The sequence below is a fragment of the Dipodomys merriami genome, unplaced genomic scaffold (assembly GCF_024711535.1).
Source record: "Dipodomys merriami isolate MVZ:Mamm:240054 unplaced genomic scaffold, mDipMer1.0.p SCAF_45, whole genome shotgun sequence".
NCBI lineage: Eukaryota > Metazoa > Chordata > Mammalia > Rodentia > Heteromyidae > Dipodomys > Dipodomys merriami.
This window is the reverse complement of record NW_027206013.1, coordinates 4,933,809-4,959,668: the sequence shown is the minus strand read 5'-3', so window position 1 is coordinate 4,959,668 and position 25,860 is coordinate 4,933,809. Positions and strand designations below refer to the sequence as shown.

The 25,860-nt window shown below is 44.6% G+C and overlaps 1 protein-coding gene across 4 annotated transcripts; it reads left to right on the top strand.

The window, feature by feature from the left end:
* Slc2a11 (solute carrier family 2 member 11) lies at window positions 1-21,232 on the top strand. 4 transcript variants are annotated; one of them, XM_069994449.1, is made up of 13 exons: window positions 1-244; window positions 564-626; window positions 4,332-4,430; window positions 6,515-6,675; window positions 11,642-11,766; window positions 13,318-13,447; window positions 14,009-14,157; window positions 16,209-16,396; window positions 16,509-16,619; window positions 17,490-17,591; window positions 17,669-17,744; window positions 17,967-18,094; window positions 18,310-21,232. In XM_069994449.1, the coding sequence occupies exons 1-13, from the start codon at window positions 224-226 to the stop codon at window positions 18,508-18,510; spliced, it is 1,554 nt and encodes a 517-aa protein (XP_069850550.1). In that variant the 5' UTR covers window positions 1-223; the 3' UTR covers window positions 18,511-21,232. The 4 variants fall into 4 exon arrangements, with proteins under 4 accessions (XP_069850550.1, XP_069850551.1, XP_069850553.1 ...); XM_069994450.1 differs by lacking the exon at window positions 564-626; XM_069994452.1 differs by lacking the exons at window positions 1-244; window positions 564-626; window positions 4,332-4,430 and adding an exon at window positions 8,223-8,270 and having other exon boundaries at window positions 6,520-6,675; window positions 11,646-11,766.
* Window positions 21,233-25,860: the final 4,628 nt, after the last annotated feature.

Sequence of the window (25,860 nt, the reverse complement as noted above, 5' to 3'; positions counted from 1 at the left end):
ACAAAGGCACGTTAGCCTTTGTCCAGTCTCCAGGTTTCACGCGGGGCCTGATTAGTCCTGAAGAATTAAAAACAACAACAACAACAACAAACCACAACAGTAACCCCGCCCACGACGCTGTGTGGTTCTGCCCTGGTGAGCGCGCCTGCCTGCCAGCCTGCCTGCCTGCCTGCCTGGCAGCCACTGGGTCCTATTACAGTCCGTCTAGTCACCGGGCCTACTGATGAGAACGCTCCAGAGCCTGGTGAGTTGTCTGCAGTCCCTCCTAATGCTGCCCCTCTTTGGGGGAAGGATGGGGACGCGGGACCCAGGGCTCGGCCCTCTGCGGGCGCGAGGGGCAGGGGCGCCCGGTGGGGTCCGGGCTGGCGCAGGGCAGGAGCCCGCCGAGACCCGTTCTGGGATCCCGGGGGTCGGAAGGTCCGGCTGGGCCTCCGGGGCGCGCCCACGCGTGGCGTGCGGGGCCTCTCAGTGGGGTTAACCTCACCCACCCGGGAGCTCCCTCCGGTCTGCAGAGACGTGCTCTGAGCTCAGCCGGCAGGAGTGAGCAGTGAGTGGCTTTTCAGCCTCAGCTCTGCGGACACGGCGGCGGCATGGAAGATGAGTTACCAGTAAGGCCCAGGACTCAGGTGACCCAGGGGAAAATGGCTCGCGTTGCGATTGCGCATGCGCCTCGGGCTAGGCCGGCTGTCTAGCTTTTCTATGCGCTTGCGCCTGGGTCGCCAACCCCCCCCCCCCCCCCAAGCGTCGCGCTAGCCCTCTGCGCTTCCAGACCGCCTCCGTAACCACTGCGCTTGCGTGCTGGTCACTGCTTCTACTGTGTGCACCTCCCCAATGCCCGCTCTGCCTGTGCTGCGCGTTACTAGGTGCTCTCACCCACTTGGGTTGCTTTCCTTCACCTTGTCTGTTGTTGGCCAGAGGAAGCTAAGAGGCGGTGCGATATAGCACGGCCCTGCAGGTCTCTCTCCCAGGAAAGAGGCCCTCCTGCCTGTTGGAAAGTTCTAGAATTCAAAGTTTATACGGCCCAGGCCTTCCGATGACAAATTGTGGGCCCGCGTAAACTATACGGGTTGCAGCCATGCTTGAATCTTAACAATGGTGTCCAATGTGCAAAACTATCGTGTAGGGGGGGAAGAGGGTACTGTAGGCTTGAACTCCAGGCCTGGGTTCAATCCCTTACCTTAGCTTTTCACTGAAGGCTGACGCTCTACCACCTGACTCACAGCTCCACTTCGGGCTGATAAATTGGAGATGAGTCTCAGACTCTCCTGCCAAAGCTGGTTTCAAACCATGGTCCTCAGATCTCAAGTCTCCTGAGAGCCACCTGCACCTAGCTACACAACTACCTGTGTTTGTATGTACCATGGCTCAGAAAATTGTAAGCAAATATTCCTGCCCAGCAATGGCCTGTGCGCCAATAAGGTTGCCCAACCAGGGACATCCCAGTCCAGCATCACCCCGTGTTTCTCACAGGCCCCTTAGGTCCTCTAGGAGGATACACAAGTCCCAAACAGCAGCTGTCTGAGCACTCTGTTCCTTACTGCTCACTCCTTGTGACAGCATCTTACCCTCACTGCTCCTTTTCCAGCTCAGACTTGGATCCTGTCTCACTCAAGCAAACAGAATACTCATGCTGCCCACATCTGTGGGCTCCCTCCAATCAGACTGGCTTCCATCAGACAGATGTATGGCACATTCTTAAACCTCCTTCAAGTCTTTATGCAAATATCATCTTCCTATTTCCTGGTCACCCAATTTAAAACATTACTCTGTCCAAACTCCCTCTCCCCCTTTCCCGTTTTATGTCTTCCTAACATCAGCTTGCTCATTTTGCCATAGCCTGTGTTCTGTCAATTGAAAGAAAGGAGAAAGTACCCTAAGGTCACAGGTTTTGTCCCTTGCTCACTGTGAAAGCCAGACACCAAGAGCAGTAGATGTATTACCTATCATAGGGGGCAGTAATATTTGTACACTGAATTATCACCATCATAGCAAATATTTGACTGCTTAGCTATCTACCTACTTATTAGTTTTTGTGTCATACTGGGGCTTGAACTCAGGGCTGGCATGAATACTTACCTTCATTGGGTATAGTTCTAGGTGATCTGCATGCAAACTCTCATTGAACTAAATAATTTCCTGCAGCCTTGGAGACCTGTTGGTATCTCCTGCCATGTGGGCTTTCCGTACTTCTGCTGTCTTAGGGGAACTCTCATCTCCATGGGGCACCGTTGGAGCTGCAATATGGCCTATCACACCACCTGTACAATAAAACAGAAACCCACCATGATGAGCATAGCTCTGTGTGTGTGCGTGTGCACACTTGCGGACAAACACACATTAAAGCAAGAACTCCTAATGTACACGAGGTTCAGAGCTTCCAGCTCTGAACATGTCATATTGTAATTTAATATTGTGAATCCTTGAAAAAAACTATAGGGATGAGAGGGAAAAACTGAGAGAGAGCAAGAGAAGGTGTGACATTGTCCAAAAAGAAACTACTCTTTACCTGACTTATGTAACTGTAACCCCTCTGTGCATCACCTTTATAATAACAATAAAAACATTAAGAAGAAGCAACTAAATGGGATAGAATATCAGATCTATGAGTACTCTTGATTGAGTGCCTTGGGAATTCTTCTCCCCATCTCTAAGGGGATTTGTCCTAGCATGCAAAGCTGTCTTTTATTGTAGCAAAAATCCTTCATAGTCTGCCCAGAGATAGGCATTATTATCTCCAAGTCCAGGCAAGGATGTGATTCTGACAGTATGGGGGAGTCAGAGCAGAACTGCCCCAGGGTGCCAGGTACCCCCACCATCTGTGGCTGTCTGTTCACTGCTCAACATGCCCTCCAAGTGTCTGCACATGGAGAAGTAAGAGATGCCCCTCTCTTCTCTTTCCTTTTTCCTTTCCTTCCTTTCCTTTCCCTTTCCATTACTTTCCCTTTCCTTTCCTTTCTCCTTTCCTTCCTTTCCTTTCTCCTTTCCCCTTTCCTTTCCTTTTTCCTTTCCTTTCCTTTCTCCTTTCTTTCCTTTCTTTTCCCTTTCCTTTCCTTTCCTTTCCCCTTTTGATAGATTATTAGATTTTGCCAGAAGACCACACAGACCGCTAGTTACAGAGAACAAAGAAAGGTTTATTGCCAGGAAAGGTGCTAGCAAGACCCCTTCTCACAAGGGAGAAGTGAAAAGAAGCACAGGCTATTGTTTGAGGTGACCTATTTAACCTAGCAGGTTTAGGAGGGGCTAAGAGGCGGAGATCCAGGCGTGGACGTGAGGCCCAGGGGCTTCATCATGGCAGAGTAGGATTTATGGCTGCTGTCCAAATAGTAGAGAAGGGGTCCTGCAGCTGCCCAGACCTGAAGGTCACTCAAAGGGGCTCTTGTTGCCTTATGTGGTGGTAGCTGCCCCAGAGAAGTGCCATCCCAAGGTAAAGGGGGTTGGAGGCTGATTATTTACTGCCTTTACTACATGGGCCTAGTGTTGCCTAGGAAGGGAGCATGCTAAGCTGTGGAGAGGGAAGGGGTGTACTAGCAATGGAAAGGAAGCTTATTCACTAACACCTTTCCTTTCCTCTCCTTTTTTTCTATCTTTCTTTCCTTCCTTTCTTTCTGTCCTCTTTCTTTCTTTGCTAGTACTGGAACTTGAACTAAGGGTCTCTTACTCTTTCCTAGCTTTTTTGCTTAAGGCTGCCACTACCACTTGACTCACCTCTCCACATCTAGCTTTTTGTAGTTTATTGGTCATAAGGGTCTCACAGACTTGCCTGCCTAGGGTGACTTCAAAGTACTATGCTCATTTCTTAGCTTCCTGAGTATCTAAGATTACAGGCATGAGCCTCTGGCACCCAGGAGCATGTTGTCCCTTTCCTTAGCCTCATTGCAGACCAGGCTGGTGGGAGGAGAGGTGAGAGGAAGCTCAGCTCAGAAATGTTGGCCAAGAATGTTTCCATGGCAAAAGTCGCTGGGACTTGGGGGCTCCTGTGCTACCAGAATCAGAACTTAACTCCACTGGATTTCCAGCTCAGAAGATTGTTCTCCTGAACTACAACAGACACACCCATGTGCAGCCCAGTGAAGAGGGTTGGGAATTTCTCTGTTTCAGGAAAATGGTGGCAGGGGAAGGGGAAGGCTAGGATAGAGACCGTCCTGATTCAGAGCAGAAGGTTTTCATTCCCTTGCTGTCTGCCTACTATGTGATCTTGGTGACTTGTGTATAAAGTGGAGACACTGTTGCCTGGTACAGACACTGTTGTGATACTATGATTGGTAGATCTTGCCCAGAGAAGGAGGTGGAGGGTGTTATTGGTCACCTTGAGTCCTCATCTGTCTCCTCAGATTCAGAGCAGGGTGCTGCTCCTGACCATCTGTGCAGCTGGCATCGGTGGAACTTTTCAGTTTGGCTACAATCTCTCCATCATCAATGCCCCAACCTTGGTATGTACCTTCTGTGCCCACTCTCACTATCTGAGTGGGTCCTGGAGGGGTGTCGGGAGCTTCCCACTGTGGGGCTTCAGCTCAGTATATACTTAGTAGTGCTCCCACTGGCATGCTCTACAAGACTCTGGATGCTTCCACAGAGCTCTGCATCCTGTGTCCTGCTGCATCCCTGATCTTATATGACTCCACCTTCCACTAAGTCATAGAGAGTCATGCTTGATCCTTTGAGAATGGGGTGTAGGCATGAGTGCTCATGCACATGTGTGTTGGTACTAGGGCTTGAACTCAGGGCCTTGTGTTCTTAATTTTTTTCCACTCAAGGGAGATTCCTATGTAATCTACACAATCAAGCCTGGCACTCTACTACTTGAGCCACACCTCCACTCACAGCTGCCCACTGCCCTGGTTAATTGGAGATAAGAATTTCAAGATTTGTCTTCCTGGGCTGGGGCTTGGAACCAAGATCCTCAAATCTGTGTCTTGATTTACAGGCATAAGACACCAACACTCAGCCAGCCTTTTTTCTTTTTTGATACTTCAGTTTTGCTAAGGCATTCTCTTGCCCAGAAACATTCTGTGTTTCTCCTTGATGCCCAAAGGAATAAAAACAGACTCATCCACCTGAAGTCTAAGACATTTTTGGGACCAGATTCTCCCTCTGTCTCAGCCTTCATCTTTTTTTTTTCTTGTGAAAATATCGTACAGAGGGGTTACAATTACATGGACAAGATAATGAATACATTTCTTATCAAGCATTGTTGCCTCCTCCTTTGTTTCCCCTTTCATCCCTTCCCATCTTCCCCCACCCCCACCTCCCTGCCTTCATCTTTTTAACCTAGAAAACAAAACAACTTAGATTTCATCCCCTAAAACACAGAGAAACACAGTTGTTTTTCCAATCCTTTTTCCAGTGAGAGGAAGTATTGGCCATTTTGTTCCTATGTCATTTTTCCTGCTCTGTGTCTGAATCATTTTTTTGAGTTCTCGGTACCTGACACTGGGCTGGCCCATTCCATGTTTACCTAGTTTCTGTGGGAAAGATGAATCTTTCAGTCCCAGTGAAAGAAGTTCACCTCTAAATTGCTTACATTAGAAGGCTGTTTGACCACATTGCTAGGAACCATGAGGGGCTCCATACAGTATAAGTGGAAAGAACTATAGGAATCAGGCCCCAGAACAGAGCTATGGCTCTTTTGCTTCTAATCCAGCCTTTTCTCCACTCATTGGGCAAAAGGGCAATCATCACCAGATTCACCCTGAGCTGGTTAAGACAGAAGAGAGCTAGTCCAACATTGAACTTTGTCCACTAGTAACATTCTTTTGGAAGGCCCAAAACTGGCAATTCTTCTTTAAGGGCTTTCCTGTGCAAAGTCTTTCCAAACTATTTCTTTTCATTCATGGAACTGAAATAGTAGCTCTGAAAGGTGGAACTCCATGGAGCCTGGCCCTGTCCCTAAGGCCATGGGCAAGTCATTTACCTCTCAGAGCCTAATCCCCAGTCTTTCACAATGAGCATAATAATGAGTACTAATGACGTGTTTTACAATAAAAAAAAAAGGTTACACAAATTTTTATAGTCACAGAAAAGAATATGAGGGGTCATCAGATAGGCGAGCTATGGCAAATCAAGAAAACCTATTGGCTGTAAATGTTATCTTTATGGCATTCTTACCTTTCAAATTAGTAGAGGCTTGAAATATATCAGGATTACTGATGCATCCCAATTGTTTTATGGCAACCAAAAGGATGTTAGATCAGATGTAGCGACGACAATAAATGACCCTTCAAAGAGGCTAAGGATAGCCTAAGATAATTTGGGCAATTGGCCTAGAAAATTCCGTCCCTCCATAATAAGGATGTTGTAGTTAGCCAATGTTAAGTAGTCTGAAGGATCTTTACTACAGCTTTGTACTTCTGAGAACTTCAGTCCATAATAGCAGTACAGATTTAGGGGTGTCGCAGTCTTACCACACTTCCCCATCTGTGAGAAGAAGGCCTATCTTGTTCAGTACCATTCCTCTTACACAACACTATTCCCCTTTCCCATCCCCAGGAGAGTTAACTGGCCTCTCTATCCATAGTACATTCAGGAATTCATCAATGAAACCTGGCAAGCAAGAAGTGGCAAACCACAGCCTGACCACCTGATTCTACTTGTATGGTCTCTGATCGTGTCTCTATACCCGCTGGGGGGCCTCTTTGGAGCACTGCTTGCAGGACTCATGGCCATCAGGCTAGGAAGGTAAGCACTCTCTGTGTGCCCCCTGAATGCCCTTTGATGTGGGCATTCAGTCTGCAAGCTAAGGAATATAGAAGGAGGTACCCAGCAAACTTCAGGTCCATATCAATTCCTCAGCTGTCCTATTGACTCACCCCTAGTCCTATTTTAATTTTTTAAAATTCACTTTTTATTATAGTGGTGATGTACAGAAGGATTACAATTATATGAGTCAAGTAATGAGTAAATTTCCTTTTATGCAGTGCCATCTTTTCCCTTGCTCTCTCCCAGTCCCTCCCTCCTGTCTCCACTATGAGTTGCATAGTTCATTTTCATCAATGTCCAGTGAGCTCCATGGTGCATGTTTTCACCCTTTTTTCCCTTGCGTTCTGTGCCCTCCACCCTGAAGATATACATGTGAATACACCATATATAAGGTAAAGAAGACAGATACATCAAAAACTAAAAACTAGTCTTTTTTCCATATCTTGTAGCTCATTTAAATATATATATTATTTCATATAAATATGAAGAGGTGCTTAGGCATTTCATCTTTGTGATTCTTTCTTTCTTTCTTTCTTTTTTTTTTTTTTTTGGGTCCAGTCATGGGGCCTGAACTCTGTGCCTGGGTGCTGTCCCTCAGCTCTTCAGCTCAAGGCTTGCACTCTACCACTTGAGCCACAGCACCACTTCCAGCTTTTTTCTTTTTTGCTTATGTGGTGCTGAGGAATCGAACCCAGGGCCTCAGGCATGCAAGGCAAGCGCTCTACCACTGAGCCACCTTCTCAGTCCTGTGATTCTTTCCTAAGAACATGTGGAATACTGTTTGATTTGTCATATCCCCAGTGCATTTTAGATCTAACTTCTGCATGTCAGAAAGAACATGCGCCATTTGTCTCTCTGATCTTGGCTTACCTCACTTGATTTGGTTAATTCCAATCATTTCCCTGTAAATGACATTATTTTATTCTTTCTAATGGCTGTGTAAAATTCCATTTTGTAAAGGGAATATGTCCTATTGACTCACCCCTAGTTTTGGGATCCACTCATCTACCAAGAGTCATATTTTCAAGAACATTTGGTAGAAGAAAGAGGTCTGTAATGATATAGAACTTCTGCTTTTTAGGTCTATGTCTGCCCACCAGTGATATTTGACCTTAATCAAGTTTTCTCTTTCTGGGTCTCACTTTTTCTCCATGAATCTGATGTGGGTCTTGGGTTGAAAACAACAGAAACTCTTTCTAACATAAAAATCATAACGATGCCCGACACTATTGGCTCATGCCTGTAATCCTAGCTACTCAGGAGGTTGAGATCTGAGGTTTGCCATTCAAAGCCAGCCTGGGCAGGACAGTCTGTGAGATTCTTATCTCCAATTAACCACCAGAAAACTGGAAGTGGCACTGTGAGTCAAAGTGGTAGAGCACTACCCTTGAACAAAAGAGCTCAGGGACAGTGCCCTGGCCCCTGAATTCAAGCCCCATGACTGACAAAAAAAAAAAAAATCATAATAATGGAAAGGATATTAGGCACACAATTTAAAGAAGTTCTTTTTTTTTTTTTGGTCCTAGGGCTTGAACTCTGGGCTTGGGTACTATCCCTGTGCTCTTCAGCTCAAGGTGAGTGCTCTACCCCTTGAGCCACAGCACCACTTATGGTTTCCTAATGGTTTATTGGAGATATGAATCTCATGGACTTTCCTGCCTGGGCTGGCTTTGAACCATGATCCTCAGATCTCAGCCTGAGTAGCTAGGATTACAGCCGTGAGTCACCAGCACCTGGCTTGTATTTTTATTTTTATTTGAAAATGATAAAAACAGATGGGTTACAGTTACATAAGTCAGGCAAAGAGAACATTTCCTTTTGGATAATGTACTCAGGGAAGTTCTTAAAGCCCTGAGAAGGACACGAACCAAGAAAGCTCTGAATTTTCTTTTCTTTTCTTTTTTATAGTCGGGTCGGGGGGCCTGAATTCTGGGCCTGGGCGCTGTCCCTCAGCTCTTCAGCTCAAGGCTAGCGCTCTACCACTTGAGCCACAGCGCCACTTCCGGCTTTGTTCTTTTTGCTTATGTGGGGCTGAGGAATCGAACCCAGGGCCTCATGCATGCAAGGCAAGCGCTCTACCACTGAGCCACCTTCCTAGCATACTATAGACAGGGTTTTCTATAGACAGGGTTCCTAGGGAGGAAGATGACTTCAGCATACTCGGCTTTAGCTACATTCAGTCTCCAATATCTTTTCTGTCTCCAATATCATGTCTGTATCCTAGCAACTGATTAATTGGAGAGAAGAATCTCACAGATTTTTCTACCTGAGCTGGCTTCAAATGGAAATCCTCAGATCTCAGATTCAGGAGTAGTTACGATTACAAGAGTGAGCCACTGGCTTCTGGCTTATTTTGGCTTCTTTATAAACCAATTGAGCAAACTTGCTTGGCTAAGAAAGATAGCTGAATACCATGACCTGTCCACAGAGAAGGTCATCTTGTCAATGAAGAGGATTTTTTGCAGTGATCAGGGGGCTCCAGTAAGCAGAAACATAGTAGATATATCTATTTTCAGGTTCTGGGCCAATTCTGAGTGATCCATCAACTTCTTTGGAACTAGTCTTCAAATCTTACTTTGTCTAAGATTTGGTCTAACTAAACCCTTTGAAAATGGACAAAATTCCATGCGCAAAATTCTGTCTATAGCCAGGTGCTAGTGACTCATACCTGTAATTCTAGCTATTCAGTAGGCTGAGATCTGAGGACTGAAGTTTGAAGCCAGCCAAGGCAGATGAGAAACTCTTGTCTCCAATTAACCTACAAAAAGCCAGAATTGGAGTTGTGGCTCAAGTGGTCTTGAGCAAAAAAGTTAAGTGAGAGCATGAGGACTTGCGTTCAAGCCCCAGTACCAGCATGTGAAAACACACACACACACACACACACACACACACACACACACATATGCAAATGCACGCATGCATGTGCACTCACATATGTACATATGTATAAAACTCTGTATTCAGGGGCTGGGAAGGTAGCTCAGTTGTAGAGTGCTTGCCTTGCATGCATGAGGCCCTGAGTTCAATTCCTCAGCATCACATAAGCAGAAAAAGCTGGAAGTGGTGCTGTGGCTCAAATGGTAGAGCACAAGCCTTGAGCTGAAGAGCTGAGGAACAGTGCCCAGGCCCAGAGTTCAGGCCTCACAACTGACAAAAAAAAAAAATCTGTATTCAATCTCTTTTTGAACCTTACTGATTAAGTAATCTACTCATGGGAAACTTCAGTTTCTATTCAGGGCTGGTGTTCAGCCAGGCACACTCAATCCCAGCAGAGGAGTGTCAAGTCATACCCAGCTCATTACAAGTACAAGGCCACCTAAATGTCCATGATCTGCTGTTTATTCCCCACAGTGGCAAAACACCTGACACAAGCAACTTAAGGATTTATTTGGCTCATGATTTCCAAGGTTTTAGTCCATCATGGTGAGAAGAATGTGGTAGAACAGAGAGAACTCACATGTTAGTGGCCAGGGCCAGAAAAGGAGAGAAGTAGAGAGAAAGGGAGAAAATGTTCTCAGGATATAGCCCCCAAATGCATGCTTCCACTTTCTCAAGCTAGGCTCCACTCCTAAAGTTCCTACAACTTTCCAAATTTGTGCTTCTAGTTGGATATCAAGGACTTAACACATAGGCTTGCAGGAGACAGTTCACATTCAAATCATAATAATCTCTTAGATCTGAGTCAAGAGGCCTACTTCTTTGAACTTGGCTTGAACCTATTAGTGAATATCTCTTGCATTCCATTCAGAGCAGCCATTTTTTCGAATTCCCTGATAAATGTGCCAGGTTACTATGCCCAGTATAGTATAATACCTGAAACTGGATTCTGTGTGTGTGTGTGTGTGTGTGTGTGTGTGTGTGTGTGTGTGTGTGTGCTTTTTTGTTCAAGACTAACACTCTACAATACCTGAGACTGGATTCTGTGTGTGTGTGTGTGTGTGTGTGTGTGTGTGTGTGTGTGTGTGTGTGTGTGTGCGCTTTTTTGTTCAAGACTAACACTCTACCTCTTGAGCCAAATCTACTTCTGGCTTTTTGGTGATTAATCAGAGAAAAGGGGTTCATGAACTTTCCTGCCCAGGCTGACTTTGAGCCACAATCCTCAGATCTTGGCCTCCTGAGAAGCTAGGATTACAGGCATAAGCCATGGGTGACTGCCTTGGGAGACCTAAGTTTTGCTTGTATCCCTTTGCTGGTGTCCTGATGACTTTGGGCAGAACAGTTTGTTTTTCTGTCAATACAAAAAGCTCTATTTGGTGACCTGATTAGAGCACTTCTGAACTATCCAGAGCTGGTATTTCACCATGGTAGTGCAGGCAACATATCTCATGTCCCCTCCTTGTCCATTGGCTAAGACATTGGAGCACTTAGCCTTCTTGATGGTTCTGACAAGTGTCTGTATATAATGAGGGAACTGCACTTGGCTTCCCATGTGTCTACATTCTGTAGGTTTTGAGTTTGAGAAATTATATGTTAGTTTCATTTTCCAGACAAGTTTGGTATATGAACAATGGTTCATTTGAAGATAAAAGCAAGCAAAGAAAAAAAATCCTTTAATTTCATGCTAGTATGCAGGCAGAAAGTAATTTGTGGGTATTCTGGGGAGAAGAATGGGAGTATATACCAAGATATACAAGTGGGTGTAGGTGTACCACCTAGTGGTCATTTTGAAAAACAGTTGAAGCATACATGTGCACTCCTGCATGGGTGCCCCTACATGTATGCTTCTGCATGTGCGTGCGCGCGAGAGCGCACACACACACACACACACACACACACACACACACACACACACACACACACACACACACACACACACACACACACACACACACACACACACACACACACACACACACACACACACACACACACACACACACACACACCACTATGCCGGGAGGATGTGGCTCCTCATCCTTTCTTATCTGTGTTCACTTCCCCTAAGGAAGAAGTCCCTCTTAGTGAATAACAGCTTTGTGGTGGCTGCGGCCATCATGTTCGGCTTCAGCCGCAAAGCACGCTCCTGTGAGATGATCATGCTGGGAAGACTGCTCATGGGAGTCAATGCAGGTACTTCATCATGCCTCTCTGTTCCAATTTCGTTGTTACGTCCCTTTCTTTCCCTGCTTCCTTCTCCCCTCCCCCACTCTTTATTCATTAACACATTCACTCATGCCCATCTGTTTTATAAAGCAATTAAATATGGCATATCTTAAAAGATTCATATAACTATAGACATTTACAGAAGAGACAGAAAGATGAAAAAATGCAAGAATGAGGGAAGCCAGGTACCAGAGACTTATGCTTGTAATCCCCCTAGCTACTGAGGATACTGAGATCTGAGGATTGTTTGAAACCAGGCAGGCAGGAAAGCGTGAGATTCTTGTTTTCAACTAACCACCAAAAAGCTGGAAGTAAAGCTGTAGCTCAAGTGGTTAAAGTGCCAGCCTTGAGTAAATAAGTTAAAGGCACAGTGCTATCGTCCTGCGTTCAAGCCCCAGTGTGTACACACACAAATGAAGGGAAAACTCCCCAGACTAACAGCAAGTCGTATGTTTGAGCAACACTCTAAGCATGAATTTCCTGGCAGCCAATGTATAAAGGAATATGTTAGGGGCTCCCTGTTTCTGAGGTTCATTTTGTGAGGTGAATATTTTTATGTGAATATTTTTATAAATTATCAAGTAATGTCTTGAGTCCTTGCTGTTTCCACAGTCTACATTAATTGCCTATGTTAATACAACCCTCCCATTCGGAGCCTTAAAACAACCTACATTTCACAAGGACCCAAGAATATGTTAATCAGGTGGCTCTGGCTTGAGGTCTATTATGAGGGTGTGCTCACACTATGCAGGTATGGCTGCCATCATCTGAGAGAGAATTTCTTCCAAGAGCTCCTAGCATACTATTAAGCCTCAGGTTTCTCAGTTGGGTTTCCATGGGGCTTTATGGCAGCTAGCTTTCTCTAAAATAGAGAAGGAGAAGGTGAGGGAAAGAAACAGAGCAAGGAGGAGGTCTGTCTTTTTATACCCTTAGTTTGTAGGCTTCGTACACCAGTAGCTTGTCTACCTTCTATCCATTGGAAATGAGTCATCAAGAACAGCCCACTAGTGAGGCACTGGTGACTCACTCCTGTAATCCTAGTTACTAAAGAGGCTGAGATCTGAGAACTGTGGTTTGAAGCCAGCCTATCTCACGGAAAGTCCATGAGATGTTGATCTTCAATAAACTATTCAGAAAGAACCAAAAGTGGTGCTTATCTCTGAGCAAAAGAAACTCAAAGACCAGTGCCCAGGTTCAGGGCTTAAACTCTAGGACTGGCAAAAAAAAAAAAAAATCCACAGCATCTCTCAATAGCACATGGACTTCTGGGGATATTCAATGTTAAAAGTATTGTAGAAACATTCACACCTAGGAAGATCCCATGAGCCTGTGGGGCTGGGATAAGGGAGCAGGGTAGAAGCTGATCTGGGGATAGACTTCGATCCTAGAAGGCATAATGAATGGCCTTAACACCAAGTGTTGTAAAGCTCTGGGCAATGCTGAGTGAGTCTGGAAAGACAATGAGCATGTGTGCCTCCCTCCTGGTAGCTGAGAAGTCCTTGCTATGCATGTGTTCAGGTGTGAGCATGAATATTCAGCCCATGTACCTGGGGGAAAGTGCACCCAAGGAGCTTCGAGGAGCAGTGGCCATGACCTCAGCCATCTTCACAGCCCTGGGCATCGTGATGGGGCAGGTGGTTGGACTCAGGTAAGCTCTTCTTCTTTGCAGTGAGTGGTTTCAGATAAACCAATAAAAACCATTCTTCACTCAAATTTCTCCCCTACCTACCAAGACTTGGTGAATCCTTGTGCTTCTTTGCACAAAAGGCAGTGAAGCTCTGAACATATCCACATTTCTGATACACACACATAAGAAAAGGACGTTGGTCAACCACACTTCATCCTCTCTAGAGCAGGGACCAGAGAGTGGGTCTTGACAGGGAAGATTTTGACTTTGAAAGGGGAGTATGTAATAGTTATCCCAGGTGGGGTGGGACAGGGGGAGGGAAGAGGGCAGAACCTAGACTTTTGGGAGAAGAGTTGCTAGGTTTGCGGTGAGGCAAGGGCATTGTCCTCCATTGGTTCCTAAGTTGGGTGGAAGAGACATTAGAAGATGTCCACATTCACAGTTAGTAGGCAGAGGTAACTGGCAATGCAATACCCTGCAAGTAGGTTAGCGGACAAGTAAGGGAGAAGGGAGAAGGTGAGCAGAGCTGTGACAGAGATTATCTGTCACAGATAATCTCCATGTTGTTTTCTGACTCCCCAGAGAGTTCCTGGGCAGCCTACAGGTCTGGCCTTGGCTGCTAGCCAGTTGCCTGGTACCTGGGGTATTGCAGCTCACCACTTTACCCCTGCTCCCTGAGAGCCCACGGTACCTCCTCATTGACTGTGGAGACACTGATGCCTGTCTGGCAGGTAAGTCTTGCTGGATCCCAGACCACCCATGATCCAGGGAAGCATCTCACTAGAATAGGTTCATTTCTTGGGTTTTATTAGAGAAAAGCTGTCTTTCTCTTTATGCTTCAACTTCACCATCAGTGCATAACATACCTTCAAACCCCTTTTTTAGGGGATTAGGAGGGATAAGCGGGAGATAAAAAGGGATGGGGTAATGATTAAAAACAAATGTACTTATTGTCTTACCTAGGAAACAATAGCCACCCAGCTCATCACCTTTTCAATCAAAAAAATGGAAATAAAGAAATAATAAAAATAAAAACTGTTTTTTTCTGGTCAGTTGTGGGGTTTGAGCTTTGAGCCTGAGCGCTGTCCCTCAGCTCTTCAGCTCAAGGTGAGCTCTCTACCACTTGAGTCACAGCGCCACTTGTGGTTTTCTGGTGGTTAATTGAAGATAAGAGTCTCACAGACTTTCCTGCCCAGGCTGGCTTCAAACCACAATCCTCAGATCTCAGCCTCTTGAGTAGCTAGGCTTACAGGCCTGAGCCAACGGCACCGTGGCTTTCAAAACTCTTTATCAAGGAGATGTCCTGAATTTTAGTGTAGTAGGATGAATGGGCCTAACCACTTTCATCCAGGGAACCCAGGATGGTAACAGAGAAAGAACCACCAGTATACTCAGGGTGAAAGACCACTGTAAGCCTCTCGTGCTCAGTGCCAAGTGGGTGATGATTGTCTTACCAGTTAACATGGCTACAATGAGGATAACCAAAGAACAATTAGAAAAAAAAGTCTCTGGCTTAAAATAGCAATCATTTACCACATATTTTACTCATTGATTGGTCTGCTTGCACAATTCTGCTCTCAGCTGAGCTGGCTCATGTGTCAGGAATTATGGCTAATCAAGACTGGTCTAGACTGTATAACAGTTCAGTTCTACCCATGAATCCTCTTGCTCACAGTTCCAATGGATTAACTTAGGAATGTTAGTATAGTGACGAGAGACACCTAAGAAAGCAAACTCAGAGGCACAAGGATTTTCTAAACCTTTTTCTAAACCTCATGTCCAACTGACCAAAGGGAACCGTGCTGACAAACCCAAAGCCAAGAGGTTGGAAAATATTGGTACATCTCCCATGGCAGGAGGTGTAGACTGAGGAAGGGTTGAGGGCCAGAGCTGAGGAGTGTCTTCTTCACTATTAGGTTATGTTAAAGAATGTCTTCTTCACCATTATGTTATGGATGTCTCTACCTGTGAAAACTGTGTTTCCAGACATGACATCAGTCTTGAAATCCTGATATCACATCAAGTCTGTACATAGTAGATCCATACTAGATCCAGGTCTTTCCCCTTCCTGAACTTAGCATAGAATAATGAAAGTGAGATAAGGTAATGAGAATTAATGGTGTGATTTCAAAAAAGGAAAAGATAGAGACAAGTCATTGATCTATAACAATTCTATACTGTCCCTAGGAACACATTACCAGATCCCCTTGACTTGGAACTAAGGAATGTTCCAAGCAAGCCTGGGCTTTGCCCCCTGGGAGGGGCCTCTGTGCTATGGTTTTCTAAGATCTTCCTTAACACCTATTGAAAAGAGTATTAGAAAATGCTTTTGGTGATCAAGCAAATTTCACAGCCTGCTTCCTGTCTGTAGAAAGTTGGGGACACAGAATACAAAAAAAAAATTTAGCTTTAATAGAACTATCTAAAAAAAATGATGTGGGCTAAGAATGTGGCTTAGTGGTAGAGTACTTGCCTAGCATGCATGAAGTCCTGGGTTCCATTCCTCAGTACCACATAAACAGAAAAGGCTATTAGTGGCACTGTGGCTCAAGTGGTAGAGTGCTAGCCTTGAGCAAAAGCAGCTCAGGGACAATGCCCGGGCCCTGAATTCAAGCCCCAGGACTGGCACAAAAAAAAATGTGAAATTTCTATGTGGAGAGAGAGAGAGAGAGAGAGAGAGAGAGAGAGAGAGAGAGAGAGAGAGAGAGAGAGAGAGAGAGAGGGAGGGAGGGAGGGATTTATTTGAAGAATTAAAGAGGAGCACCCCTTTCCTCCATCTCAGCCCTGAAACGGCTGCGGGGCACAGGAGATGTGACAGGGGAGCTGGAGGAGCTGGAGAAGGAGCGTGCCGCTTGCCAGGGCCATCATGCACAGAGCCCATGGGAACTTTTACAGGATCGCACCCTTCGGAGGCAGGTGACCAGCCTCGTGGTGCTGGGCAGTGCTATGGAGCTTTGTGGGAACGATTCGGTGAGACCCTTGCCCTTACACCCTGGGCTTGTTGGGCTGAAGTAGCTGGGAGCCATGGATGATTGAAGAGACCAGTGTCTCAGAACTGGTACATCATTGGGTCCAATCTCAGGTATATGCCTACGCCTCCTCTGTGTTCCGGGAGGCAGGAGTACCAGAGGAGAAGATCCAGTACACCATCATCGGGACTGGGAGCTGCGAGCTGCTCACAGCTTTTATTAGTGTGAGTAGGAATCTGGGCCCCACTCTGCCAGCCCTGCTGGAAAGGGACCTTCAGGTTGGGGATACCCCTAGGATTGCAGTCCTTTGTAGTAGGCCATTTTCCACCCTTGTGCATGCTGTTAAAAATATGAGTCAGGCCGGACACCGGTGGCTCACGCCTGTCATCCTAGCTACTCAGGAGGCTGAGATCTGAGGATCATGGTTCACAGCCAGCCCGGGCAGGAAAGTCCGTGAGACTCTTATCTCCAATAAACCACTAGAAAACTGGAAGTGGCGTTGTAGCTCAAGTGGTAGGGCGCTTGCCTTGAGCTGAAGAGCTGAGGGACAGCACCCAGGCCCAAAGTTCAAGCCCCACAACTGACAAAAAAAAGAAAAAAGAAAGAAATATGAGTCGGGGCTTGGAAGGTGGCTCAGTAGTAGAGTGCTTACCTCACATGCATGAGGCCCTGGGTTCGATTCCTCAGCACCACATTAACAGAAATAGCCAAAAGTGGCACTGTGGTTCAAATGGTAGAGCTCTAGCCTTGAGCTGAAGAGCTGAGGGACAGCACCCTGGCCCAAAGTTCAAGCCCTATGACCACCACCACCAACTATATATATGAGTCATTTGTTGAACGTCTGTTAAGCACCCACTGAGTTGTTCTTTGTGGGGTGGGGATACTCACATTACCATTTTGAAGTGAGATAACTACATGAAATTGAGTAACTGATTGACCAAGGTCATTTGAGAAGTTAACCAAATTGTTACCTCTTGAAGCAACAAATTATCCCTAGGTCCCCAGCTTCCTCATGGAGGCCCCTTCTCCACTGACTGACCCCAACCCATGGCCTGGTGTGTGGGTCATTCCCGAGCGGCTTCTTTCTCTTGCAGTGTGTGGTGATCGAGAGGGTGGGACGGCGGGTGCTGCTGATGACGGGCTACTGCCTGATGACCTGCTGGGGGAGTATCTTCACAGCTGCCCTGTGCCTGCAGGTACCTGGGGGTCAGGGGAGGGAATAGCTGAGCCAGGCCTGTTTCAACCTCAATCCTATCCCATCTGTTCTGTGTAGAGTTTCTTCCCCTGGATGCCCTACCTGGCTATGTCCTGCATCTTTGCCTTCATCCTCAGTTTTGGCATTGGTCCTGGTGAGTAAACCCAGGGCCTGGCTGAAGGAATGATGGATATCAGGATGAATGATGGGTGGATGTGAATATGAGGTTATCTGGGGACCCTGGAGCCCACCTGAGGCTTCTGGGAAGCAGTAGTTGGAGGAGGGTACTCAAGGGCCCCAGGTGACCTAACTTGGGCCAGGTGAAGAAGTAAGGCCAAGAGCCCTAATTGGCAACCCTTGTCCCTCCTCCTTATAGCTGGAGTGACAGGAATCCTGGCCACAGAGCTGTTTGACCAGAAGGCCAGACCTGCTGCCTATACGATCTGTGGGGCGCTCATGTGGACCATGCTCTTCCTGATTGGGCTAGCTTTCCCATTCATCATGGTAGGTCCTCCTCTTCCTGAAATGGGGGCCCTGCTTCATGTATGGTCAGTGTGAGGTCTCAAGGGAGGCTTCCCTCCAGGGAGGTTGGGAGGGAGGGAACCTTAGGTAACCAAGGGGACAAGTCCCTTCTCTCAATCAACCTGTCTTGGGCCTTGGGACACCAAGGACTCTAGGGGGGAGTCACACCAGCTCTTGGTTTCTCTTTTAACCCACAGGAAGGCTTGTCCCACTTAGTCTATGTTCCTTTCGTCTGTGTCTGTATCTGTGGGGCCATCTACACAGGCTTGTTCCTCCCTGAGACCAAAGGCAAAACCTTCCTAGAGATCTCTAAGGAATTGCAAAGGCTCAACTTGCCCCGCCAGACTGGACGCCCCAGGTGGACTGGTCCAGAGGTCATCCAGTCCACGAAGGTCTAACTGCAAAGCTGTGGCCAGGAGCCCAAACCGGTTGCCCTTTCCTTTGTTACCTGCATTCATTTTCTCCCACCTTTAGCAAGTGTTTATTGGGCACTCATTGTGTCCAGATGTGGTACTGGGTGCTTGGCAATTGGTGGGAGATAGGGAGACATGATGTAGGACCGCGTGGTGTCCCCATTTACAAATAATTGACAGAAAACCAATAGAAAATAATCATAGCCAGGTGCCAGTGGCTCATGCCTGTAATCCTAGCTACTTAGGAGGCTGAGAGCTGAGAATCTCTGTTCAAAGCCAGCCTGGGCAGGAAAGTCCATGAGACTCTTTTTTAAATTGTTAAATTTTTTTTTATTGTGAGAATACCATACAGAGGAGTTAAAATTTCATGGGCAAGATAATGAGTACATTTCTTTCTTTTTTTCTTCTAGATGCATCTTTTTTTTTTAATTGTGAAAATACTGTACAGAGGGGTTACAATTACATGGGCAAGATAATGAGTACATTTCTTTTTTTTTTCTATTTCCTTTGTCTTTTTTAAAATATATTTTTATTGTGAAAATACTGTACAGAAGGGTTACAATTACATGGATAATATAATGAGCACATTTCTTATCAAGCATTGTAGCCTCCTGCTTTGTTTCCCCTTCCCATCCCTTCGTAGCCTCCCCCTCCCCCATCCCCCCCCAAAGTTGTAAAGTTCGTTTTTCGACATAACGACTTGTATATCTCATTGTTGCAATGGGTCCTCCTGTATCCCTGTTTTAACAATTTGGTTTTTCCCTTCCCCTCCACATATACCAACATCATATATAGTGAAAGCAGGGGTTGTACCATGGGGGAGGGACATACAAGGCAACAAAGACAATCTGTTTTGTTGTTGTTTGTTTTTTTTTTGGGGGGGGGTCCAGTCATGGAGCCTGAACTCTGGGCCTGGGCACTGTCCCTCAGCTCTTCAGCTCAAGGCTAGTGCTCTACCACTTGAGCCACAGCACCACCACTTCCAGCTTTTTTCTTTTTGCTTATGTGGTGCTGAGGAATCGAACCCAGGGCCTCGAGCATGCAAGGCAAGCGCTCTACCACTGAGCCACCTTCCCAGCCCTAAAGACATAATCTTATAAATATGTTAGAAACAATTGCATGAAAGATCTCTCTCGCTCTCTTTTTTTTTTTTTTTTTTTTTGGTCAGTTGTGGGGCTTGAGCTCTAGGCCTGGGAGCTGTCCCTGAACAATTCAGCTCAAGGCTCATGCTCTACCACTTGAGCCATCGCGCCACTTAAGTTTTCTGGTGTGTGTGTGTTTTTTTAATTGTGATTAAGTGATTACATAATTTCCCAAATTTCACAGTATTGTGGAATAATGATGCTCATTTAAAGTCACAAGTTCATTCTAACTTTCCTGGAGCAAATTGTCTATCATATACACCATACATGTGATCAGCAGCATGGGGATATTTAGTAGTGGTTCGACCAGATGAGTGGAAGTTCTTGGTTTCTTTTTAATTTTTTAATTTTTTGGATCCGGTCATGGGGCCTGAACTCTGGGCCTGGGCGCTGTCCCTCAGCTCTTCAGCTCAAGGCTAGCGCTCTACCACTTGAGCCACAGTGCCACTTCGGGCTTTTTTTTTTCTTTTTTGCTTATGTGGTGCTGAGGAATTGAACCTAGGGCCTCATGCATGGTAGGCAAGCACTCTACCACTGAGCCACCTTCCCAGCTCCTTCTTTGTTTCTTAAGTCCTGTTAATTTTGTCGTAACACCTAACATTTTGGATTTAACATCGACTTATCAGGGAGACCATGTACCGTTTGTCTCTTTGCTCTTGGCTTACCTCGCTCAACATGATTTCTTCTAGCTCCATCCATTTCCCTGCAAATGCCATTATTTTGTCATTTCTAATGGCTGCATAATATTCCATTGTGTATAGATACCACAATTTTTGGATCCATTCATCTGTGGTGGGGCATCTGGGTTGTTTCTATATCCTAGCTATTGTGAACAGTGCTGCAATAAACACATGGAGGTGCATGTGTCCTTGTATATTGGTTCTTGTTGTTCAGGGTATGAGTACATTTCTTATCAAGCATTGTACCCTCCTCCTTTGTTTCCCCTTCCCATCCCTTCCCATCCTCCCCTTGCCCCCCTACCCAATCCTCCTCCCCCCCACCAAAGTTGTAAAGTTTGTTTTTCCACATAATGACTTGTACATCTCATTGTTGCAATGGATCCACCTGTATCCCTTTTTAAATGATTTGTTTTTTTCCCTTTCCCTCCACAAATTATACCAACCTCAAATACAGTGAAAGCAGGGGTTATACCATAGGGGAGGGACATACAAAGCAACAAAGAAATAATCTTATAAATGTGTTAGAAACAATCACCTGAAAGAAAAAAACATTTGAATACATCTTAGGGTTCATTTCCCTAACATCAACTTATCTGACCTTTTCTGCTTGACTCAGACATATACTAGTTATTGCAGATAAGGGAAACCATGGGACCTATGTTTCTTTGGGCCTGGCTTACTTCACTTAATATAATTTTTTCCAAATCTTTTCATTTCCTAACAAATGGGGCAATGTCATTCTTTCTGATGGAGGCATAGAATTCCATTGTGTATATATACCACATTTTCTTGATCCATTCATCTACTGAGGGGCATCTGGGTTGGTTCCCTATCTTAGCTATGGTTAAGAATGCTCAATAAACATAGTCGTGCTGGTAGCTTTAATGTGGCCTTGTTTCTGATCATTTGGGTAAATGCCTAAAAGTGGTATTGCTGGGTCATAGGGGAGCTCTATGTGGAGTCTTTTGAGGAACCTCCATACTACTTTCCAAAGTGCTTGAACAAGTTTATACTCCCACCAACAATGTAGTAAGGTTCCCTTCTGTCCACATCCCCTCCAGCATCTGTTGTTATTAGAGTTCTTGATTATAGCCATTCTAACTGGGGTGAGGTGGTAGCTCAATGTTGTTTTGATTTGCGTTTCTTTTATGGCTAGGGAGGTTGACCATTTCTTCATGTGTCTATTGGCCATCCTCTTTCCTCTTCAGAGAAGTTTCTCTTTAAGTCTTTAGCCCACTTATTTATTGGGTAGTTGTTTCTTTGAAGATTTGTTGTTGGGGGATTTAATTTTTTGAGTTCCAGGTATATTTTAGATATGAGACCCTTTGGTCTGTTGTAAGGCTAGTGAAGATCCCAATCCATGAACGAGTACATTTCTTTTTTTTTTTTTTTTTTTTTTTGTCGGCCGTGGGGCTTGAACTCTGGGCCTGGGCGCTGTCCCTCAGCTCTTCAGCTCAAAGCCAGCGCTCTACCACTTGAGCTACAGCACCACTTCCAGCTTTTTTTGCTTATGTGGTACTGAGGAATCGAATCCAGGGCCTCAGGTATGCAAGGGAAGCACTCTACCACTGAGCCACCTTCCCAGCCATAATTCCTTATTCTGTATGTAAATTTGTGTCTAGTTTTGTTCAAAATGTTTGAGATATATGTGCACTATTGCATGTATTAGTATGTGTTCCTTTCTGTTGCTAAGTAGTTTCCCCCTATATGGATATACCCCTATGTGGATATATCTCTTTACCTGTTGGTGGATAGTCAGGTTGCTTCTACTCCTTGGCCATCATGAATAAAACTGCTACATAAATTGTTGTATATAGACATGGGTTTTCATTTCTTTTGTGTTTGGGCTGCTGCAACACAGTACCATAGATTGGATGGCTTATAAACAGCAAAAATTTCTCACAGTTCTAAATTCTGGGACTTCTTGGGTCAAGGTGTTGGCAGATTTGACATCGGTTGAGGAACTACTTCCTAGTTCATATTTAATCCTCTTCTCTCTATAACTTCACATGATAGAAAGGATGAGGAAGCATCTCGTAGGTCATTAATCCTATTCATGAAGGCAGAGCCTTCATAAACTTATATTCCAGAGGCCTTGTCTCCAAATACCATCATGTTGAGTGTCAAGCAAGCCAATAATAATCAGAGATCTCCAAAGAATAATGATATTTCCTTGAAAAAACAGAGGACTGTAGTGGGAATACTTGTGTCATAATAAAGTAGGAGTATTATCAAGTCTGGGCAGTGAGACATTTTTAAAAGAGAAAGGAAAGTGTTTTGTCCAGGGTATCTTGTCTAAAATTACAGACTTAAGGAATGTTAAAAGACACATGATGCTACAGAAATCTGTACCTATATGTTAGGAGTACAAAGAATTGTGTGTATACAAAATGAAAAAGAAATCTAGTTGCTTTATGACAAAAAATACCTGAGATAAATCAACTTAAGATTTCAGAGTATGGTGGTGTGGCCCCATTGTCTTTTGTCTGTGGGTGGCAGGACATAATAATAGGAGAAAAGCTGGTGGAGTAGTTGCTCATATCACTGCAGCCAAGAAATAAGAAGATGACATAAGGGCCAAGGGACTCAATATCCCCTTCAATAGGACAGCCAAAAATCTAACTTCCTCCCAATGGGCCCTATGTCTTAAAGGTTTACCTGCTCCCCAAAGCACTATGTTCTAGGGACTCAGCCTTTAACACATGACCTTAAGAGAATATTTACTCAAACCACAGCAGATCTTTAGAAAATCCTAGAGGAAATTCTGTCAAGAAGAATTAAGAATTAGAACCTCATTATGTGAACTAACCAAAACTAATGAGAGGCCACTATAAGAAACCTTTAAATGACAAAAGTTGAATGAACATGAAAATGGAGAGTTTCATTTCCAAGGCGTTTCAAAAACAGTCAATTAGAAATAGACACTGAGATAAACACAGTAAGACAGAAGATCATTTTAACCAATTAGGGCACTAGCATTTACCTAATTTTGGTCAATATCTTTCAATATGTTGATTTAAAAAATTTTTTAAATTTAAAAAATTTTAAAAATTTAAAAATTTTAAAAAATTAAAGAAAAAATGGGCTGGGAATCTGGCTTGGTGGTAGCCTGCTTGCCTAGCATACCTGAAGCCCTGGGTTCAATTCCTCAGTACCACATACACAGAAAAATCCAGAAGTGGTGCTGTGGCATCTCTGTAGAGGCTCAGGGACAGAGCCCAGGCCACTGAGTTCAAGCCTCACTACTGGCAAAAAATAAATAAAAAATAAAAAAGATCTGGGTGCCAGTGTCTCATCTATAATCTTAGTAATTCACGAAGCTAACCTTGGATGATTGAGTTTTAAGGTTTGAAGTTAGTCTGGGAAGACAAGTGCCTGAGACTTACCTTACAGTTAATGACTTAAGCCACAACTAGAGGCCTGACTCAAGTGGTACAGCACCAGCCATGAACGAAAACCAAGCAAGAAGAATTTGATATCCTAAATTCAAGCTCCAGTTTGGGCACACCCGTACACACGCACACACACGTGCACACACACACACAATCTTTGAGAAAGTATTTTTATCTCAGATAAGCATAAGTACTCCCCACCTCATGACTCCTTTGCTCTATGTTTATCTGAGTCTGATAAAGAATGATTTTATCATGGTATCATTAATGGGAATTAGATTTCAACATATGGATTGGGAGGGGGACAGATAAAACATTCAATCTCTAGCTTTTCAGGTAAATAGTATCATTGGGCTTAATAATAAACACACATTTACCTGTATAAGTTAAAATACAGTAGCTTTTTGCATTCACACTAGTGAAACAGATGGTAGTGAAACATGCCTCTTGGGACACTGGAAACTTTTTAGAGCACTATTAAAGTACAAGTACAGAAAGCCTTTGTAAGCACTTCTTTCAAAGTTTATTTTCCTTTGTGCTAAAATGTGTTGGGGGACAGGGGAAATTTAACTCCCTGATTGACAGCTGCTAGACTCTTTTGTGGGGCCAAGGGTGCCTTGAGTGAAGGTCTGTCAGCCAAGCAGCCAGACTGCTTTCATATCAGCAGTCAAAGCATGACTCTAGTTCCTGAAGGCACTAGCCCCAGCCAATAGCTTGCACTGTATTTTTGTCACTACAGCATCTACTTCTTTACCTGATGACCTAGCAAAAGACCTATAGGTGACATTGTGCAATAATTGGTGCAAACACAAACCTTCATTTGCATAAGGGGACTGCTATGATTGGTGCAGATACTTTTGTCACAATCCTTTTCTGGCTCTGTATTCAGGCTTTTCAAAACTCATTTTGCGAACAGGTAGGAGGCCTTTCCTGTGCTGCCTCCTGGAGTTCCAACATTAAATCTCAATTAAGACTATCTTTGAGGGGCTGGGAAGATGGCTCAGTGGTTGAGCGCTTGCCTTGCATGCCTGAGGCCCTGGGTTCGATTCCTCAGCTCCACATAAGCAAAAAGAAAAAAAAAAGACTATCTTTGAATGGTCTTGGCTTCTTTCAATTAGCAAAGTGGATGAGCTGTTAACATGAAGAAGAGAAGTACCAACAGAGAGGCTTCAGGAATGGTTGGGGATACTTTTAGCAGTCGTAGAGATGCAGTGGATCCCCCAACCATGGTTGCACAAACCTGTAACATCAACAACATCTGGTCAACCACAATCAACTAGATCTATAGTATTATTCCATGGATAACCAGACGATTATCCAAGTGGTGAGAAACCCAGTACCAGCATAAAACACTAGAACATGAAAATGAACCAATATTTTCTAGTTTCAAAAGCCAGTAAATTTGAAAAAGACACTGAGATAAGCACAATAAATAAAAAAATTTTAACCAGTTTGGGCACTAGAAATTACCTAACTTAGCAATTATCTCTCAATGTGTTGGAAAAAAGAAAAAAAAAAGCACTGAGTGCCAGTACCTTATGTATATAATCCTAGTACTTTAGGATGCTGAGATGTGAGGATTAAGTTCTGAAGCTAGGCTGAGCAGACAAGTCTGTAAGAGTTATCTCCAGTTAACCTCCAAGGCCCAGAACCCTAGGTCACTGTTCTTGCTGTCAAAAGTTCAAGGCCAATTTTTTCTGCTTACTGAAATTCACTGCAGCTCCTGTAAACATCCACCAAGGGCCAAGAATAACTGGAGGAATAACCAGAATGACATCTTGTATTCCCGTTCTTCTTATCTGGGTAAAGCAGGAGCACCCAGTTTGGGATATTTGAAGAAAGTTTTGGATATTCCAAATACTTATCAACACTAGGTCCTTTCAATTTAGCCATTCTAGTGAGTGTGATTTTTTTTTAATTGTGGTCTTGAAATATGGATACTGGGTCTAAGTAATGCCATCTTGTCCTCACTGCCATCTTGGCATTTTAATAGATGAACAGGACTTTCTGAAAACTCTAGGGGTGAAATTACACTTTCCTAAACCCACAGGTGATAGGCACCTGAATTCCTAGATGGGGCAGGGGACTTAATAGGTTCCCAGACCTGCCAGACCCATACCA